At 40.3% G+C, this 15,280-nt stretch overlaps 1 protein-coding gene across 1 annotated transcript; it reads right to left on the bottom strand.

Annotated features, from left to right (window-relative positions):
- Nucleotides 1–831: 831 nt before the first annotated feature.
- On the bottom strand, nt 832–14,467 carry troap (trophinin associated protein). The gene is made up of 18 exons (XM_017487477.3): nt 14,418–14,467; nt 13,837–13,925; nt 13,428–13,665; nt 11,286–11,772; nt 10,356–10,447; nt 9,159–9,213; nt 8,840–8,979; nt 8,684–8,747; nt 5,896–6,023; nt 4,853–4,901; nt 4,502–4,638; nt 4,356–4,407; nt 4,067–4,119; nt 3,866–3,964; nt 3,086–3,199; nt 2,670–2,970; nt 2,420–2,589; nt 832–1,606 (listed from the first exon to the last, which is right to left on the bottom strand). Exons 2-18 carry the CDS (start codon nt 13,893–13,895, stop codon nt 1,532–1,534), a joined length of 2,313 nt encoding a protein of 770 aa, XP_017342966.1. The 5' UTR covers nt 13,896–13,925; nt 14,418–14,467; the 3' UTR covers nt 832–1,531.
- Nucleotides 14,468–15,280: the final 813 nt, after the last annotated feature.

A 15,280-nucleotide genomic window follows, 5' to 3' on the forward strand; every position in this document is an offset into this window, starting at 1 on the left:
CATGACCCTATTACCGGTTCACCAGTTGTCCTTCCTTGGACCACTTTTGGTAGGTACTAACCACCGCGTACTGGGAACACCCAACAAGACCTGCTGTTTTAGAGATGCTCTGACCCAGACGTCTAGACATCACAACTTGGCCCTTGTCCAAGTCGCTCAAAACCTTACACTTGCCCATATTTCCTGCTCCCATCAAGAACTGACTGTTCACTTGCTGCCTAATATATCCCACCCCTTGAAAGGTGCCAGTGTAAAGAGATAAATGTTATTCACTTCACCTGTAAGTGGTTTTATTGTTATGGCTGATGGGTGTATATAGTTGTTCATTTCCCTTAATCTGTATTAATGCGCTTAACTAGCTAAGTAGCCCACCATGCGTTTATATCATTATGTTAGTTAATATTTAGTCCTAGTCAGTTAGGTTTCCAGACAACCAAAACACGTAGACATTGGAGCTTTTACTTGCCTGGTAGGCTAGTTAATGAATTTATCATTTGTCCACCTCTGGTTATAGGCTTTTAATAACCACAATCATTTTACAGATACCAAAAAAACCTTTATTTACTTTACTGCATGGAAAAAGTAGTTTCTCAGAGAAGTGCAACAAATTTAAACATGTCAGTGCTTCTGCTGAAATTGTAAACTGCATCTTTAATTCAAATTTCATCGATTTACACAAGTCTTTGAAAACATTAAGTTTCTTAAGCGAGTAATCGACTGATGATTATTGAGTCAAGACCAGTTAGCACTGTATAATTTCTCCTTAAAATCCTTTTCTAGTGGACTCGTACGAAACAAAAAAAACAAACAAAAAACTCACAACAAAACATCTTGAAGTCCGTGATATACATTTATTATTAAATATAGACAATATAATTACAAAGACAATTGCCTGAGCAAGAAATGAGCTCTAAAACAGGCAGATGTACTTCCACGAGTAATAACGTGATGATTTCTGTCTGCCTTTCGGGATGATACTCTACAACCCGAGTCACTCAGTCCATGAACAAGCATTGAAAGCTTGGCAGCTTTAGTGTTACGCACATAATACTAAGCCATCTTGCAAGCTTCACTTAAAAATGCAGTTAAAGCATAGAAGACCAATTAGTTAATCATGAGTGTGCATAATGTTAAGAAAGTACTACTAGAGGTGTCTGTGTATTATAACAGAATCTGAGAGCATAGGGCAGTAGTTTAAAAAAAAAAAAAAAAAAATCAAATATAAACATAATACTGTCTGGAAATCACCAACAGTAAATATGGTCTAGCAAAGAATTCTGAATTACACTTTGGGGAAGGGTTCACTTTGTTTAGCTTGATGTATTCAGCATGTGCATGTGATCCTGACTCATGTGATTCACTCATCTCACCATGTTTAAGATGTTCTGATGTCTCTTGTCAACAGTCATACTGTCATATAATCATAATTTTCAACTGTGAGGATCAGCAGTCACAGCTGTGAAACGTAGCGGGAGAAATGTCGAATTATGTAGGAAATCTTCACAAATAATCAGATGTTTGCATTCAGTCTTTACGCTCTGATTGGTGAGGAGAGGTTTGGAACAGGACCCGGGCTCGGACATGTCACGATAATGGGCACGAAGCGCTGTGGAGAGGGAGACAGAAACGTGAAAGCAAACGAGTTAGTTTAATTGTCATTGTTATGCATGTGCTGCTCTATACTAGGGGTATTAAATCAGAATTTGTGAAGGTCCAATTACATAAGGTCTGGATCAGCAACTAATACTACTCAGCAAGTCACTTTTAATGTTAAAGCATCAATGATTCGTTCATGGCTAATAAATAAAACCACTTTTGACTTGCACAATAGAAGCAGAGAATAAACACATACTCTGGCCAAATGTCTTTAAACATTTTTTTTTTTTTTTAAACAAGCATGAGACAAGTGCGAGAACCACTTCCCTTTCTTAATGAGCGACCTTCAGCAAAATAATTTGCAGCAATGCATGTGAATGGTCGAGACAATACTAGGATCTGTTACAGAAGACAACATCGTTCAGGTTTATTTATTTTAATACATTGACTGCGACTGATTTTTTTTTAATGCTTGGTTTGGTCTGCTGAAACAGTTTGCTGGGTCTCTATCCATGCAGCACTATTTGATCAAATGTATAAACAAATACCCAAGTGTAACATTTTGCTCATCTGTGATTTAAAAAGGTGATTAAAAATCCCCATTGGATGGAAAATTTTCACCCGTGTCTCAATTATACTGATATACTGCCCACCATGAGTTTTAGTATTAAATCTAGGTTCAACTCAACTGTGGGATAACTTTGAAAATAGTTTGCCTCTAATCTGGTGAATTGATGATGAACAGTGAAAACACCACAAGTCCAGGAGCCTCGTCTCTCTAATACTAAACACTTTTTATTGTGTGATAATGACAGCAACTCACAGTGGAGTCCTGAAAGAGGAGCGTCAAGGCCACGGGGTTGTAGCAGCGAGGCCGAGTCGGCCATGACTGCTGGCGGGAAGTGTACATAGCGCATTCTTCGTCCAGAAACATCTCCTCCAGGGGTGGAAGACGGCGTCTCAGAGCACGCATGGCCGAGCTGAAGCTGGAAGCTGCAGCAAAACCCATAAACACTCACACAAGCACACAAATGCCAAAACATACTGGATCAATTCACCCAATGTAACGTTACCTTTTGTCTTGCATAGCTTGCCGGGAGTCACTGGTCGATCTGTTTCGGAGTTCAGTTCACTCTGTGATCTGCTGGTTTGGTCTGTGCATGGCTGGAACTGTGCTGCATGCTGCGACGTCTGCAGCGAGGCAGTCTGAGCACCGTTCTGAGCCAGCAGCTTCTGACCAGATGAAAACACGATGACGGACTGCCTGTGTGGTGCCTGGATGAACGGCTGCGCTACAGGGATCTTCTCTTTTCCTGAATGGCAGCGATTTGTTTCTGCACCCGTCTCACCTTCATGCTCTAATTTCTGTTCAGCCTATGAGAAACAAAAACAAACAAACATCGATAGGCAGAACGAGTAAAGCAGGTAGATCACTATTCACGATCATCTCATGGCAACACAGCAAGAACCAAAATGTTTGGTGTCTTACAGAGTGGTGAAGCTGCAGCGATTGACCCAGAGTAACCTCATCTCCACCGTCCTCCATCTGCTCGTTCTCCTCATGCTCTGGTTCTTCCTGAAATAACCTCTGAACCACTTCTTCCTGCCACAGATTCACATTTCTGTGTTAACAAGTTTAATGTCCCTTTAGAACACAGCACAGTTGAACTCTCGAACCTGATTGCTAAGGAGTTCATCATTTTATCATTCATTTTCTATAACAGCAGCTCGGATGGCTGCAAATTAAATAACAGGTTTATATTCTACAGTTACAGAGGGACATGTTTGGCAGATGCTCCACATAAATGGATTTAAAAAAAAAAACGAGTGCTTGTTAAGATGCAGAGATAAATAGAGTGTCTATGAATTATTGTTTAACTTCGAGAGAGACAAACAAACAAACAAACAAACAAATAAATAAAAACACGTGAGGCTGGTGAGGGAACAACTGTGTATAGCTGCTCTAATGCAAGTGATAACAGAAACTTGTTTTGTGGACGTTCCACAACGTTAAATGTAACTATAAACATTAAAACAAATGACGTGTTGTGATTAAAAAAAATTAATTGTTGGGAAAATGCTGTGTTATAAGAAGAATAAAACACTTTGTGATGTGCCGTTAGAGGATATTAATCCACTCTGGGGTGATGAGACTAAATCGGCTTCATAATGATTTGCAAAACACCCCCATGATTGATTATTCTCCCCATCATGTTTTATTCCGTATTTATGACTTTCAGAGTGTTAAGCAAGTTTGTTCATTTCTTACTTCCTGCTGGGAGAACCCGACCGTGCTGGGGGCTTGTGTTTCACCAAATCCGGGGGAGATGTTGAGGAGTCGTGTCTTATGTGTAGCGTTTATCCTCTTCTAAAAAACACACACACACACACACACACACAGAGACACACATTAAGCCTTGTACACTTATCCGAGAGAAATAAAATGGACCAAACCATGATGTGAACTGACCACAGACTGGGACTGGGAGGCAGGAACCCGTTGTGGCGTCCTCTTGCTGATACCTGTATTACAGGAGGAGAAGCATATAACTTCATATACAAGAATCAGAGAGACACCTCAAGATCCATCATCAATTTGTGTTTATCATCAGCCCCAAGCTTCAAACGACCATATGAAACATTTCTTGGGTGCTCTTTCGTGGATCACATATTAACCAGCAAACAGGTTGAACATCACAGGAAAAGTGACGAAAACACTGCAAGTACTTCCAGACACAGGAAGAAAAAAAAAACTTTACCAGAGTGTGCTGCCTCTTCTGCTCTAGCTTTCTTCACTGGTACTCTCTGAGCCTAGAGTAGACAAGGTTTTAAAATCCATATAATTTATTCAGAAAAGCTGCTCCACTGATAACATTTCAAAAACATACTTCATTCTTGGACTCACTGTGTAAATGGAGGTGGCTCTTCTCGAGGGGCAGACAGACACTCTAGGTGTTGTCACACCAGAACTGCCCGCTTTAACACCCTCATTGTGCAGAATACTACGAAGTGCTGATGGGTCGGGGGAGAACGACACAGTGCCTGATAAAAAAAGGTATACATCAGTATTTGCCTGCATTATATTTAAATAAATATTCAGAACGTTTAGCTCATAAGGTATTCTTTGCCATGTTCACGCTAACAGATAAGACTTTAATTTCTTTTTTATCTACGCTGTGAAGAGAATGTTCAATCAGTAAGACTGTGGCAAGAAAATGTGACCAAAAAAATTATAAAACCCCTTAAAAACACACACCGGCTGTAGAGGCTTCTACCGGAGCTTTCTTAACAGGTACTCTCTGCGCCTGATGGACACAACACACACCATGTGAAATTTCCTCTATAAATCTCACAAAATATCAACACATTAAAGGAACACTCCAGCTTTTTCATCTGCACAGTAGAGCATGTGGGATTACGACACGACTTCCTGCACTGAGAAGAGAAACTGACATAGTGGAAGCTGCAAAATTCCACAAATGAATGCTTGCGAAATGGTTTGAATCCTTCAGTCAAAGGTGTTTGTAGATTAAGCTCCAAATCTATTTATACCAAAGCGCTGCTCAATGCTTGATTCAAATTCACAAACAGCAGCTCGGGCCAGATGTTCTGGCTCGAAGGTTGATATTAACGCAATCATTGAAATACGTTATCATTTCTATAGTAACACCTAACAGCGACTTCTATGGTGGATGCTGCACATAAACAGATTTTAGAAAGTATATTAATGTGATGGAGAGAACAGCCAGAGGTAAATCTGAAACAGTCGCAGGTAAAGCTGTAACTACGTTTTCAGGACAGTGTGCTTTATAGTTTCCTTGGTAATATGACAAGATGTGTTTTTTTAGGTTTATTGACATTAAACGTACCTATAAATGGATCAAATGTATATAAATGTATATATCTGTCTTTAATAGAGAAAATTTTTCAAATCAGTGATTATTTTCCTATAACAGCATGCCCTGTTGCATTTTATTTCTTACATAATATAACCTCTCAGAGATGAAACTACTTTTTCCACCTGATGGTGCATGGATATCTGGAATTGCTTTTACTGTACTGCGCCAGTGTTGGATAGTTAAAATATCTTATTTTCTTTACTAATACCCAAGTTTCACATAAGCAGGTTTTCCATTTCTTTTTTTTTTCTTTTTGTATTTAGTACACTGATGCACTAAAATCATTGTTTGCAGAAATTCCATATAGGCTACAGATGCTACAGAGTGAGATTAGGCTGAAAATGCTGGAGTACTCCTTTAGGACAATAACTGGAGTGTTATTATGTTGTAGTGGACTCACGGAGTAAATAGAGGTTGCTCTCCCTGAGGGGCAGGCTCTGGGTGTCATTACAGCTCCCTGTTTCACCCCCTCATTGAGCAGAATACTGCGGAGGGCTGATGGGTCAGGAGAAAACGTCACAGCGCCTCCTAGATCAGATAGATCAGTACGGTTTCAAAACACTTTACGTGGATTAAAATACAAACAGGCTGAGAACACAGTATTAAGGTCTGTGTGAAGTGCCTTGAAACTTGCAGCGTTATTCGATGTGCTGTAATAATTTCCACTGAAACAGGAAGTCAGGGTGGGGCATATTGAGTAGCCCCTCCCAATTTTAAAATAGCCAATAGTTTAGCTTACCTCACAGCCCAAGCTAAGCCGTACCTGACAGTTAATACCACGGATTTTTATAATGTTAGGGCGGGACATTTCAGATTCTAACGAGCATTCGAGTGGACAGAAAATCTGATGAAACATTGAAGTGCAGAATGATGTCATACAAGTCTCCAGAATGTGTCTGTGAAATTTCAACTCAAAATACCCCACAGATCATATATTATACCATGCTGAAAATGCCTCTTTTTGGGTGGAAGCAAAAACACAATGTTTTAGTGTGTATCTCTTTAAATACAAATGAGCTGCTGCTCTCTGCCCCCTTTCCAGAAGAGAACAGCTCGTGCTTCGGATACTACATTAGCCATGGAATCGGCTAACAAGCTCATTCAAAAAGAAGCTTGGTGTAAAATGAGTCGCACAAAATGTACACAGTTTTCAAAAAGACAATCATCTTACAGTATTGTGCATAATAAAGGCATTTTCGGATTAAAAATAAAAACGACGACATAGCTCTGGTCTCCGTGAATAGAACCAGAGACAGTTGTAATTTTAGCCGCAATAGTCCTGGAATCTGCTAACAAGCACATCTGGAAAGACAATTTGCAAGCATTCACAAAATAAAGTGCGATACTTACGTCTTCTGGATATGAAGCCGGATCTGATCCAGTTGGTACTGATCCATGCTTGAGAATCAAGTTTTTCACAAATCCTACTTTGTATTGACCCTCGTGCACAAAGCAGTCTGGTGTGAAATGATTTAAGGTGTTCTTTGGGGCACATTTTCTTCAAAAATAAAACTTCTCCACTGTGACTTCAGTCAATACGTTTACATGGACAATAATAATCCAATATTACCCCGATTAAGACAGTACTCAAATTAAGAAACTAGCATGTAAGCAGCGATTGTTGAGGACCTTAATCTGGCTAAAGTCATACTCGAAGTAAACACAAATCAAATTAAGACGTGTGGAGTATTCCCATTGTGTCACATTATCGAAGGGCATTACAGACATGTACACATCTTAATCACACTATTAACATCGTGTGGGAGTTTTCACCGCATTTTGCGACAGGACACGTTGACATACGGCAGCACTCAACTGTTTGATGGCAAACAGGAGAGCACAGCTTCAAGCAAGGAGACACATTTTTGGTCCGAGCGGGAAACGATGGTAATGTTAAGAATTCTGAAAGAAGTTAATATTATGACGTGCCTTGATGGCCGTAAGAACAGGAATGGTGACATGTTTAAAACAGTCGCAGAACGAAAGGTTATAAACGTTCTGCTGAACGAGTTCGCACTCGCTGGAAAATCCTAAAAAGTAGCTACTATCGGTGAAAAAACAAACAAACAAAAGAACCCCACCAGCAGTTCAAATCCTTCATCTTTCCCCACATTTTGAAACTATGCACGACGTACTCGTCCATCATATCCGAGAATGGAGTGGACATTGGACATTAATCGATCTATGTTCTATAACGCGTAAAACAGGAACACGAAAGGAGTATTCTAAAAGCAACTCATGTAAACACCTTAATCACAATAAGGTCAATAATTTGATTACTGCTGTCCATGTAAACGTAGTCACTGTATGGCGGACTGTGTGCAGCTCACTCAGGGGAGGAGATATGCTAATAGGGCAGAGTCCTTGGGCGGGGCTTCTTCTAACATGACGTCACGTTAGGGTGAAAACAACAACGGCTCATTTTGAGACACCGTTTATGATTTATTGTGATTATTATTTTTTTATAATTGTGTACATGCTCTGCCAACACAGATTTATGTTCAAACACTATTTAAAAGTGAATTTTGCATAATAGGTCCCCTTTAAGGCCAAGATATTCACACTAAAAGCCACAAAACTTCCATTTTGATTTCATGGAAACTTTAATAGACATTATTCCAAAAGGGAATGAAGGGTAACGGCAATTTTACAAGATGGTATTTTTTGTATTTTACTGCATGTGCTCGCAGAATCCGTCACCAAATACTCAGCCTTGCAAATGATTCTATAATTAATGTATAATTAGTGTTTTAAAAGTAGATTTCCATTTGAATGTTCACAACAGTTAACTATTCAAATGCTAAATAAAGGCAGTCTGCATAGAGAATGCTAAAGAACTCTTAACCCATTGCAATAATAGATTTATTTATGTAATAATAGATACATTTTTTATAAGAGGTCGTTCACGATCAAATGAGAAACAGCGACTAGAATGTCCATCAGAAACAGTGGCTCTTGCAAGTACATGATTGAAACCCATCTCATTATGTCCTCAATTATTAACATCCACCGTCTGATTTAATCCTACAAATTACCCGATGGCCGTCAAGTGTCTCGGGAAAAAGCCAAACACTTGCAGTTTCACTGCAGGCTGCAGGAATTTAAACTATTGTTACTTAACCCTTAATACTAATATAAACTCTGATCACTGAGACGAGAAAATCAGAAATGTCAGAAGTGTGATTTACCTGCAGGTTCTCCAACTGATGCTACTGCATGTGTCTGAGGCTTTCTTATGGGTACTCTCTGAGCCTACAAAGCAAAGTAGAAAATGAAAAACCACCTCTGAATATAAGAAAACAAAGCAAGACGCAAATAAAACAAAACCGCAGAAGTAGACTCACAGAGTAAATGGAGGTACATCTGCCTGAGGGGCAGGTAGACGCTCGCGGTGTCGCACCACCGGGATCTCCGACTTTAATCCCTTCATTCAGCAGAATACTGCGGAGGGCTGATGGGTCGGGGGAGAATGGCACTGTATTTTCTAAAAACACAACAGATGATCATGTTACCAGGTTGTGATTAATTTCTAATTTATCTGAGCAAGAAATGATTTCAAATTAAGCATTATATAATGCAAGGGGTTTTAAACTGGCTATGATGATACAGACACAGAGACAGAGAGAGAGAGAGAGAGAGAGAGATGAATGAAACTGAACTAACCTGATATGGCCTCAGCACCATGACAGCCCTTCTTCTTCACAGAGACTCTCTGAGGCTAAAACATATTTTTGTTAGTCTTCAACAAACCCCTCTTAGCAAGTTCAATTCTAACATTTACTAGAATTAGAGGTTGACCGATTGATCGTTTTTTGAAGATTAATCGACACCGATAATCAGTTATCGACAATAATCCACACCAACAGTTTTTCCTGGTTGCGTCCGTTGCGGGAGAGTGTGAGGGTCCGCGGTCATCACAAGACCAATTGTCAGTATGAGACTGACCTCGTTATCTATCGCCGACAAATTTTGCTGTGTTTTTTTTTTTTTTTTTTACTTCATTTTGGATGTCTCTCTTTTTATTTGTTATTTTATTTGTAGGAGGTGTTACTATTTGGTTCAGTTTGGATTTATATCTTTCTATTTGCTTTAATATTTATTAAGTCAATATATATTAATTTAATTTGTTAAAAAGTACTGTACATTTTCACGGTACAGACAGTTCTGTTTATTTTTGCGATAAAAGTTCAGAAATATTTTACTTTGAGTGTTATGTTTTCATTCAGTGTCAATTTTAAAAACTATCGATTGATTAATCGGTTATCGGCAGGTACCGCCCGACTTATCGGTAAAATCCACAATCCAATTTCAATGAAAAAGGAAACGTTATGTCCAGAAAACGTTTATAATCAAGACCATTTTGTCTGTCCAGCAACAAAGCACATGTATTAAAGCACTACCAGGAGTGTTCATGCTATAAAATGCTCCTACTACATGTACAATGGCGCTGTCTAGCCAGAATCAAAATAGAAAAATGTTGCTTATAGTTTTACTCAACATTTTATCCCAGCATAACCACTACAGACAAAAAAATTAATGACATGTCACTTCTTTGCTTGGATAAGCCTTGCCTTGTATTAATAACAGCACCAATCAAATCAGGTAAGGATTCCTGTGACACATGGTGTCTTTAGCCCACTCTTCCACTGGAGCATCAATGATACAGGAACATCAATGTCCTTTCTGGACATGACGCACAGGAAGCAGACTTAAAATCTTGTTGCGAGTCACAAAAACCTCACAGTCCAGTTTTGTTCTATGTAACCAATTGATATAGATGCGAGTAATTTTTGCCCAGACTATAGTGATGTTTTCAGTTAAGCTTGTACATCCATGATTAGCATTCAGTTAAATACTAACCAGGTAAACGTTGGAGCCTGGTCCAGATGGACACTTGGAAACACGTGGAGTCCGACAACTCGCTACTGCATTACCCACTCCTCCAGACTCGCCTGCGGATTCAAGAAAGCATCGATTATAGCTAAACGGTGGCTAGAGCATTTTGTAAGTTCTATATTTCAAATGTAATTATCATAGTCACACATTCAGTACTGACTAACTCATGTTGATATGGGCTGGGCGATATAATCTGTTCCCAGCAATGACATCCTACACAGGGTTGTGGGGAGCCCGGAGCATATCCCAGGGAACTCGGAACATCCTAGTCGGGACGCACGATCCCACGCGCACACATTCATACACTACGGACAATTTGGAAATGCCAATCAGCCTACAATACATGTCTTTGGACTGGGGGAGGAAACTGCAATACCCGGAGGAAACCCTAGAAGCGAGAGGGAAACATGTAAACTCCGTGCACACAAGGCAGAGGTCGGAATTTATCCCCCAACCCTGAAGAACGAGGCTAACGTGCTAACCACTAAGTGAAAACTAACAAAAATGGCTTTAATTTGAACGGGTTGAGGACTAAAATAAGCCAAAACAAAAAAACACTTCAGTCGTGTACTTTCAGGTCAGCTACGTCTCTATTTTTCTGCTTCCATCAATCACAATTGATCACAGACAACATGTGGGTAGGAGGATGACATGATCTAACAGCAATTTGCCCAAGATTACAAATGTTCTATTCATTAAAGAACGACACAACATACTTTTTAACCATAACCCGTTACGTTTAACGTCGTCCACAAAGCTAGTTATCTCCTGTCATCACTTCCAGCAGCTATAAACAATCATTCCATCACCAGTCTCTGTTTCCTTATGTTACAGTTACAGTGAACAAAGAGAAGAGAATCGCCCAGCCCTGTGGTGGACCATCATAGCACTCACCTGTTCTACAATCAGCAGATAAAAGAGTCTGTTTCCAGACTTTAGTGCTTGGACGGCAGTCTGCTTGGTCTTTAGAAGAAAATCTTTCTTCCTGGGTAAACTCTGAGTGTGCAAGTGTGATATTCCCCAGTTTTGTGCTCAAGTCCTTCTGAACGACTGATGCTATGTCATCTGGGTTGTTCAGTTTAAACGCTGTAGTTGTGTGAATCTCTGTGCTTAAATAGACACTATTAGTAACGGCATCGTTTGCATGTTCGGTGTATGTTGCTCCTGAGGCGATATTTTGAGTAGCAGCTCCAGTTTTAGTTCTGTGTTGAGAGACGCTCGGTGTCTTCACTGACGTATGTCGAGTCAGATGGGTCGTGGGATTTCCAGGCTCGGTTGCTGGTTCAGAGGAAGCTCCGGTGCCCTTCTGGTTGCGGGTCTGAGGCTGCGACAAACTGAAAGGGACAGGCTTGGTGCACGTCTTCCTCTTTTGAGCTTTACCCTACAGGAGTCAAAAAGTAAATTAGAACCTGACGGCGGTGTACATTTCTCCAATGGATCATCGGCATGGCCATGAAATAAACAGTACAGTCATCTAGAAATAATCTATGCCATCTGTACAATCATCGCTCATCTGTGTCATCTATACAGAATGATCTCGGAATTCTATACAGACTTATCTATGTTGATATCAGGTCATCAGTCAATTAATTTTTAGAGCCTGCTCCAAAGAACCTGAAGTACCTAGTCATGAAAACTAACTGATAAATACTCGAAGTGTACAATGAGAAATGAGATTTATGGTTTTAATCTTCCAAAGAAAAAGATCTTCTTCCCAAAACGTGATTAAGGGAAAACTCCACCATGAAATACTTGCATCCATCCATCTTCCATACCGCTTATCCTTCCTTCAGGGTCACGGGGGAACCTGGAGCCTTTCCCAGGGAGCATTGGGCACAAGGCAGGGTACACCCTGGATAGGGTGCCAATCCATCCCAGGGCACGCTCACATACACATTCACACATCCATTCATACACTACGGACACTTTGGACATGCCAATCAGCCTACCATGCATGTCTTTGGACTGGGGGAGGAAACCGGAGTACCCAGAGGAAACATCCGCAGCACGGGGCCACGGTGGGAATCGAACCCCCGACCCTGGAGGTGTGAGGCGATTGTGCCACCTTGCGCATACTTGCAGATCAATATTTATAATCAATATCCATCCATCTATACATTTTCCATACCGTTTATCCTACACAGGGTCTCGGAGAGCATGGAGAATATCCCAAGCAACTCGGGGCACAAGGCGGGATACCCTGGACCGGGTGCCAACCCATCACGGGGCAAAATCTCACACCCATTCACACACTGTGGATAATTTGGAAATGCCAGTCAGCCTACAATGCATGTTTTTGGACTGGGGAAGGAAACCGGAATACCCAGAGGTATTCCTGCACACTCAGGGAGGAGGCAGGATTCGAACCCCCAACCTGGAGGTGCGAGGCATACGTACTACACACCAAACCACCATGCCCTCTATAATCAATAGCTGGATCAATAAAAGATTCATTTTATGATTAACGTCCGATAGATTTTTTTTTCCAGTTAAAACCTCTTTCATCAACGAGTTGGTTGTTTTTTATTGGTTAACAGTTTCCTACACCACCCACAATGCCGATCAACTATCCGATGACACTGATGCCAGTTTGATTTAGCAGTCACTTCAACTCTACCTAAAAAAAGCAATGCAGCAGAGCTGTATTGCTTTCGTCTGTCCAGCTCTCTCAGCTCCTCATCTGTACACTCTGCTCCCACGAGCAGAGTCTGCTCCCACGAGTCAACATCAATAGCTTCAATGTTCATGCTAACATTGCACCGTTCTGCAGATCACTAACTAGTCGAGGGAATTCTCTTTTGTACCTCAGCACAACTGCATCGTTGTGCATTGCATTCTGGAGTTTTCCAGCTCCACTACTTCTACATTGGATTTCGCATTAATGTGACATTGAACATCATTTGAAAGCAGTAAGGGAGAAAAGATCTTGTCTTTTTATAGATATAAATATTTTTGTTTGGGGGGGGGTGGGGGTTCCTGTAAAAGCAGTTACAGCGTGTTACTTTCCACAATTTAGTAAACAAAATCAGAACCTACCAGCAAAGCCCTTTCTTCCCATCTCCGATGAGACGGATTTGAAGAGATGTCTGTTACAGCCTGGGATTTTGCAAGCACAGGAAGCCTACTGACCCCTTTCAGTTTATTTACCCCTTTTGTGGGTTTGGCAGGTTCGTTCGGGTCTTTGTTTTCAGCTCCTCTTTTGGATGACTGAGCGGTGTACGGTTTGGCCCTTGAATTCTCAGGAACTTTATTTAGTGCCTGATGCTTCAGAATCCTGTGCGGTTAAGAGATTAAAAGAGATACATGGTGATCTTTTTGCAGTTTGCATGACAACAAATAACATAAGGCAAAAAGTGGCCCGGCAAATATGGCCTCTTCACATAAAAGCTGTATAATGATGTATAAATGTTCTGGATGTTCGAGGATGTGTAATCAGCTCATTTACCTCACATGCTCCTTCTGGCTTGTGTTTTGGGGATGCAGTGCTGTTGGCGAGGAGGCCATTTGGCGAGTGATGATGGATTTCTCCCACTGCTGTTTATAAAGGGGGAAAAAAAAGAGATTGATTTCAGTCTATTTCATATTACGGGTTAATTAAAAAAACAAAACAAAAAAAAAACACATTATAACAACAACATTCACAAACAAAACAAAAACAGCACAGAAATACATGGTTAGCAAACTACACAAAAACAATAATAAGATATAACAAGGCAAGAAGTTATTGCATTACAGTTTTAGTATCTATAGGAACACTTAATTACAGATCAAATGATAGTAATGAGTTATATACACTTTTTCACTCTTCAGTTACAGCTATAAGTGGAACAAACCCGAACAGAAACCTACTCTGACCGCTAGCTGTTCTAAACTCAATGACTAGCGCGTTAGATCAGTAAACTATTCCTTTTCCAAGCACACTCATACATACCAGTTAATTAACCAGTTAGTTAGTTAACCAGTTAACTTAAAGTCCTTATTTTTTCCCCCCCGTTTTGTTATCAAGTATGAAATGCGCAAAAGTACCTTCCCCCCCCCGGACGCCACTGAAGCTTGATTTCCGGGGTATACAGCGATTTGTAAAAAGCACACATTTCCATTGGCTAAAATGTACCATCCTTTAGCCAATCACGGGGCTCCATCTGCACGCCTATAGAAACCTAGATGCGGTTTTAAACCACGTGACTTTTTAAAAAACGGTATCTTCGTTTCGTTTTGGGTTAATTTATACGTATTCCTTTATAGTGACAACATAAAAATATTAAAGGAAAAATTCAAATAAACTAAGTTATAGTCCTAAAGACTAAGATTATTATTATTATTATTCCCCTAAAGGGTTAATTCACGTTACATTCATTCATTCACACTAACCCTGTGGTATAAAACACAGTATATTTGATTATTTTACGCATTTCCTATATACACATACACTATATGGCCAAAGGTTTGTGGACACATCATCATCATACCCGTATGTGCTTGATGAACAACCCTTTTTGCTGTTATAATAACCTCCACTCTTCTGGGAAGGCTTTAGACTAGATTTTGGGGCATGGCTGTGGGTGTGATTTGTCCATTCAGCCACAAGAGCATTAGTCGGGTCTGGCGAGGAAGTCTGGTGCAGTAGTCCTTCTAGTTCACCCCAAAGGTGTTCAGTGGGGTTGTGGTCAGGGCTCTGTGCAGGACACTCAAGTAATTACACTCCAAATTTGGCATGCCATGTCTTCATGGAGCTCGCTTTGTGCACAGAGGCATCGTCATGCTGGAACATGTTTGGGCCTCTTAATTCCAGTGAAAGGAAATAATGTTTTTATTTGTCCACATGCAACAAAACAGTAATATAATTCACTGAAACATCTGCCAACACCACCAAGGATAATAATAATAAT

Source organism: Ictalurus punctatus, chromosome 15, assembly GCF_001660625.3.
Source record: "Ictalurus punctatus breed USDA103 chromosome 15, Coco_2.0, whole genome shotgun sequence".
Taxonomy (NCBI): domain Eukaryota; kingdom Metazoa; phylum Chordata; class Actinopteri; order Siluriformes; family Ictaluridae; genus Ictalurus; species Ictalurus punctatus.